General features: G+C 36.6%; 1 protein-coding gene across 1 annotated transcript in view; it reads left to right on the forward strand.

The window, feature by feature from the left end:
• The window catches only part of DMXL2 (Dmx like 2), a 162,396-nt gene extending 156,789 nt beyond the window's left edge, over positions 1-5,607 (forward strand). The window contains exons 40-44 of the mRNA XM_060005975.1: positions 112-189; positions 983-1,074; positions 1,775-1,827; positions 3,150-3,367; positions 4,127-5,607. Coding sequence (XP_059861958.1) covers positions 112-189; positions 983-1,074; positions 1,775-1,827; positions 3,150-3,367; positions 4,127-4,336 — 651 coding nt within the window. The 3' untranslated portion in view covers positions 4,337-5,607. The remainder of the gene's footprint in view (positions 1-111; positions 190-982; positions 1,075-1,774; positions 1,828-3,149; positions 3,368-4,126) is intronic.
• The last annotated feature ends 393 nt before the right edge of the window (positions 5,608-6,000 follow it).

Raw genomic sequence — 6,000 nt, forward strand, 5'->3', positions numbered from 1 at the left:
TAGGCAGAATGTTGGTTAAGTGGGGACTGAGTGACTCTCCATTTCATAAATGATTTTACCTTCGATATGGCTACTCAGAAGCTGTGTTTAATATTTACGCCATTCTTACAGTGTGGTGTCGCAGATGGAGAGGGTTTTCTGAGTATCTGGCAAGTAAACCAAACTGCATCAAATCCCAAACCTTACATGGTAAGTATCACTCAGCATTCGCAGAGCACATATGGAGGCCACTTTGTTTGTGAAGTGTTTGTTTCAGACAGCGAGTCCCATTGGTGGATCTGTTGGGAAAGGGACCACTCTGTCCAGCAGCCACGGCCCAGCACCATCATTGCCCTAGTTTTAGACTGAAATGACTAAAACGCAAAAAACTTGCTTTTCACAGCTTGAAGGGTGACCATTATATTTGAAATTTTTAGGGGCCTTCTCTGTGTGTGGTCTTATTCAGGATACATTTTTATAACACTTTTATCTGTTTTGAAATCTCTGACTTCTTAGTGATAGAGTTTTATAGTGATTCGTTTTAGGTACTGTATTAAGAACCAGACAGGTTCCATGTATGCCAGTTTGCTCCAGAATGTTTCTTATTAGATTATAAAATAACCAATCCCAATAGGCCACTTCATCCATTAATCCAAATCATGTTAGAACACGTGGTGATGCAGAAAAGCATGTCTGCACTTGGAGGGTCGGGGGCACGGTGACGCTGGAAGGTTAAGTTCATGTACTTCGTGTTTTATTCCTTTGTTACATAATCTTTAATTCCATGTTTCTGCCAACTCTTCCAGTTTTAAAAAATTATTGGGTATTAGCCAAGTAACATGCATATGACAGCTAATCCTCTTATCACTTATTCTTTATTCTCGATTTTAAAAAGTGTTCTTAGGTCATGCATGTAGTATATGATTAGCAGAGCTGTGTGTGTGTACTGTACCACATTTTACTGGATTTTGAGATAACATCAGCTTGCACTTTGTTCCCATAGAGTTGGCAGTGCCACAGTAAAGCCACAAGTGACTTTGCATTTGTTACCTCTTCAAGTCTAGTTGCCACATCTGGACAGTCCAATGACAATAGGTAGGTTGACAGAGATGCAAAAAAGAAATAAGCATATTTTAGGCAGAAAGGTATTCTTGCTAGAAAGTATGGATTTCTATTCAGGTTTTTCCACCTCAGGAATACAAAAACTTTGTTACATAATTCTTCAAGTAGTTTTCCTTACCAAAAAGAGAAAGACCAGAATTACTCCTAAAGTAATCTACTAAAAAGTATGTGGAATTTTTATGTTAAAGCTATTTTTTTATTGCTGTTAATACTGTCAAGTTTTTGAGGCTCTGTAGCCATCATTCTCAACATTTTCTTTGCCTCAGATTGTTTTCATTGGCAACATGTGCCCATGAATAACACCTCTCATTTCCCTGCAGTGTTTACCCCCAAGGATATAGAAGCATCTCTTCTACTCAGGAAATCATGTCTCATTTTCCGTGGAGTGATAATGGAAAAGAGATAGGGCCGGGGGATGAGATGGAGCAGAGTCAGGTGGGACCATGTGAGACAGACCCTGTAGTTTGAAAAGGATAAACTCTTGGAAGAGATATATCCCCAGTCCCAACCTCTACCCTCATCCTAGTTGAGAATCACTGCTTTATAAATGTGAGTGAACAAAACAACATAAGATTCAATCAGTAAAAATATTTGATGTAAAGACACAGTTTATCCCAGTGATGACTTAGAACAATTTGTTTATGATGTGTTTTTGTTACTGTTTCTTTATTAGAAATGTATGCCTCTGGGACACATTGATATCACCCGGAAACAGCCTCATTCATGGTGAGTGAGCTAAGTCTTTGATTTTCAGTACACTGTGAAAGAATGCTTTCCTGGTTTTATTTTAACCAGTAAATCCAGTGCGTGTTTATTCACGGGTTAAAAATGGAGATAGAGTGAATAAAATTCTAAAAGTTAACTAGAATATCTGGCTACCTTGCTGAGGTAAATATATATGGTCACAGAAACCCAGCTAGCCTAGAATAATCTTTGTGTTGTATTCCATTCAGAAAATATGGTATGGAGAGTGGCACTACTAACAAGGCTGCTGAAGAAATCAGTTGCAAAGTATTCCTTGAGCTCAACAGAAATGAGGTCGTATGTCAGAGAATTAAATCTGACTGTAAACTAAAAGTCAGCCTTATGATTAGAAATCTGAATAATGCCGTTTAAACATTATTCCTTTCAAGACAGTGTTTTCCACATCGCTGTCCTAAAGATCACTCTTTCACATAATGCCACCAAGTGCTCAAAGCTCCAGTAAGTTTGGGTAAACATAGCTAGGAGGACTTTGTTAAAAAAAAAAAAACAAAAAAAAACAAAACAGATTTGAGTCTTTTACTATGCTGACGTGTATTTTGAAAGGTGTAGTTATTTCCCAGTTTTGATTGCAAAATTCTTTGTTTTTGGCGAATAATTATTAACATCTCTTAAAGATTTGCCACATATTAGTTTAAGGTGTTAATCACATTAGAATGCAGAGAGTCCTGGGAAGGTTAACTCCTTAACTTGGGGCTGGTAATTTTCACACTAGTGTAGTTTCATTTACTTAGCTGAGAAGGACATTAAAAATATATATATTTTATTGAAGTATAGTTGATTTACAATGCTGTGTTAATTTCTGCTTTATAGCAAAGTGATTCAGTTATACATATATTCTTTTTCATATTCTTTTCCATTATGGTTTATCTCAGGATATTAAATATATTTCCCTGTGAAGAACTTTTGATGAGGTTTTATGTATGGGCAGGAACTGGGAAAGGGTAAATACTTGTTATTGGTGGGTATTAATGAAGACATTGAGTATCACTGAGAAACTTGTTCTCCTCTGCACTTTTGCTTCTACATTCTTATGAGACAGTATAACTTAGTTTGGGCATAAAGTTTAAACTTCCTGTGTATATGGGTGTGTGTTTTCATACTGAGATTATGTATGTTTTTTTCTGTTATTGCTTGCCATCTTTTTTAATACTTTGATCATGATTATAGAAATTAGAAAGGAAAATGTGACAGTAATTTCTGTATTACTTAAATGTGCATTTAAATATTACCAGAAGTGCTAAGGTAGACATCATTTGGCAAAGGCTCTTGATGGTTTTCTTCAGGTTTCACATGTCATGATCATGGTGCCACGGTACTTCAGTACGCGCCAAAACAGCAACTCCTAATATCTGGGGGCAGGAAAGGCTACATCTGCATTTTTGACATCAGGCAGAGACAGCTAATTCACACATTCCAGGCACATGACTCTGCAGTTAAGGCACTGGCTCTCGATCCCTGTGAGGAATATTTTACTACAGGTTCAGCAGAAGGTAACATAAAGGTAAGTCAGTACAAGAGGTTGGAATGTGCTAAATATTATCTTTACGTGCTGTCAGGATTGATCGGGGAGGGGGAACCAAACCAAAAAACTCACCACCCTCTTCGTGCAAATATTGCTTCCTCCCTTACTTCTGTGTGGTTCTTTCTAAATTGTTAGGATCTAGAAAACCAGATAATCAATTTCAGTATTAAATCAAATTCAGTATTAAATTGATTAAATTGATTTAATGACTCAGGTCATTAAAAAGCTTTAAAGAACTCTCTTTGAGTAAGTGTATGAGTTTTTAATTAATGCATTGAGTTTTTGATGACATGAATTTGGTTTCTCACATCATCCCCCTCCCTTCTTCCCACCTCTGCCTCCAGTACCTGACTCTGTTTTGTACAGTTGAGGTCTCCAAAGAAGCCTTTTATATTGTCCCAGGGCCTAACTTAGCGTTAGGAATGTATTTAACTGAATTAACTGAAATATTTAATTGAATTAGAGATGGGGTATATATATATGGTTAATATGAAACAAGAGGATGTGTGAAGAGAGGAATTTGAAAGAAGGTACAGGGAAGTGTAAGGATGGTAAATGAGCCCTGTGAATGGTATTATTTCCAATTAGGTAAACTGTTAGAAAAGAGGTAGTGGACAGGAAAGTTGGGCTTTAATGAGATCAGTTGGGCTGGGAGAACAGAGGTGAAGGCCATGTTTTTAAAAGTTTTTCGTCTCTTTCTCTATTTTTTAAATGACTTACACTTTTTCTTTAAACTAGGTTTGGAGGTTGACAGGCCATGGCCTACTTCATTCATTTAAAAATGAACACGCTAAACAGTCCATATTCAGAAACCTTGGGGCTGGAGTCATGCAGATCGACATCACCCAGGGCAACCGGATCTTCTCCTGTGGGGCAGATGGGACGCTGAAGACGAGGGTTTTGCCCAGTGCTTTTAACATCCCTCATAGCATTCTTGACATTCTATAGACTTAAAGATTGGGGCTTTATTTTTATAAACATTTCAATTGAAAAACACACTGCAGAAATTATTAGGCATTTCTGCTTTCCAAGCAGTTGTTAACCCATTGAAAACAATACAGAGAATCTCTGTGTAGAATTTGAATCTGATCCAAGCTGAGTTTTAGGCTGAGTTTTGCGTATATGGGCTGGTAGAATGACTGTGCATGTGTACCTTTTATCATGCCGACATACTTAAATAAAACAAAACCTAGTACTGTATGAAGGGTAGCTATTCTTTACAGCATTTAGCAAACCTGATTCAGAAAACATTTGAGGTTAGAAGTTAGCATATAAGTAAGTTAGTTATAATAATGAGAAGGACCTTTACACCAAATCAAGGAAGAAAATGTTGCTGTTTCAGGTTTTTCTTCCTATTCTTACCACTGATTGAAGCATGCCTGCAGTCTCCTTTGTTGAATGAAGAATAGTCATAAGGAGTTAGAAGCTTCAGGACACCAGAAACACACTGTAAGCAGCGTGTAAGCACACTTTGAAGCAGCGCATAGTGACTAGTTCTCTGCTGTGAGAGGTCGTTCCCATTCTTTCCTGCTGAATATTTTTCCTGTTAGTGTTTATACTGATCTAGTACTGTAATTTGCAAATGAGTGCAAATTTAAATGCAATGTTTTCCTCACAATTTGCACATTCACGTTTTTTGGACTGCTAGATTTTCTATTTAAATATTTGCCTTCATGTTAGGAATGTAATATGTGGACATGATATATTGGTAGTTAACCAAAACATACCAAGTTAGTACTTCTTTTTTAGTCCAGTTTAGTACTTTTTCTTTTCATGTATTCAAGGTTAAAACACCCACAATATTTTAAGGCTATGTTGAACCTACACCAGTAGAGCATTTCATATCATAATTAAAATGAATGTTAGGCTTTTTGTGGCCAGTTAATAGTTGATGAGATTGGTGATATTATTTATTACCACAGCCTATTGTATAAACTATGCAGAGTTAAATATTATTTGCTTGAAAAGTGTTAGCCAGTGTTGTCATATTTTGATGTACTTCTTGGTTATGACCAAAAATATGTTCTTGAAATATTGAAACCAATGTCTGTGTTTAAATGTTTACCAGCAAATTGTCTCATCACGTTAATGAGAATGTTTAATGCCTGTGCGGTATATAGTAAAATATAATGGCATAAGAGCACCTTTCTCTGAAGGCAATGTGATGTTTGGGCTGTGAAATACATATGTAAAAGAAAAATAAATGTTATTTGTTAGAGTTTTACCTCAGTTTGGTCTGGCATTCTTTGATAATATTTTTAACAGTTGAGATAATTTTAACTTTGATAAAATGCTTACCTGTGAGAGAATTCTTAAGGTATTAGGCAGTTCATTCATTTACTCAAATATTTATGAGTACCTTCTATATCAGAAGCCCTTCAAGGAAACGGGATACAGGGGTGACCAGACAGAAGGTACACAATGTTGGGATTTAGTTGGGTAAGAACTAACTCCACTGTACCTTCTTGTTTATTGAACTGAGAGTGGATTTTGGCACCCACACTGGTGAAGGAGCTGAGCTGGGAATGGTGCTTATGTGGAATGGTGAAGAAAAGAGGAGGAGGGAGGATGCCTGAATACATAGGAACACAAGTTAGACAAAAATTGTAAAT

This window comes from Delphinus delphis, chromosome 2 (genome assembly GCF_949987515.2).
Source record: "Delphinus delphis chromosome 2, mDelDel1.2, whole genome shotgun sequence".
Classification (NCBI taxonomy): Eukaryota; Metazoa; Chordata; class Mammalia; order Artiodactyla; family Delphinidae; genus Delphinus; species Delphinus delphis.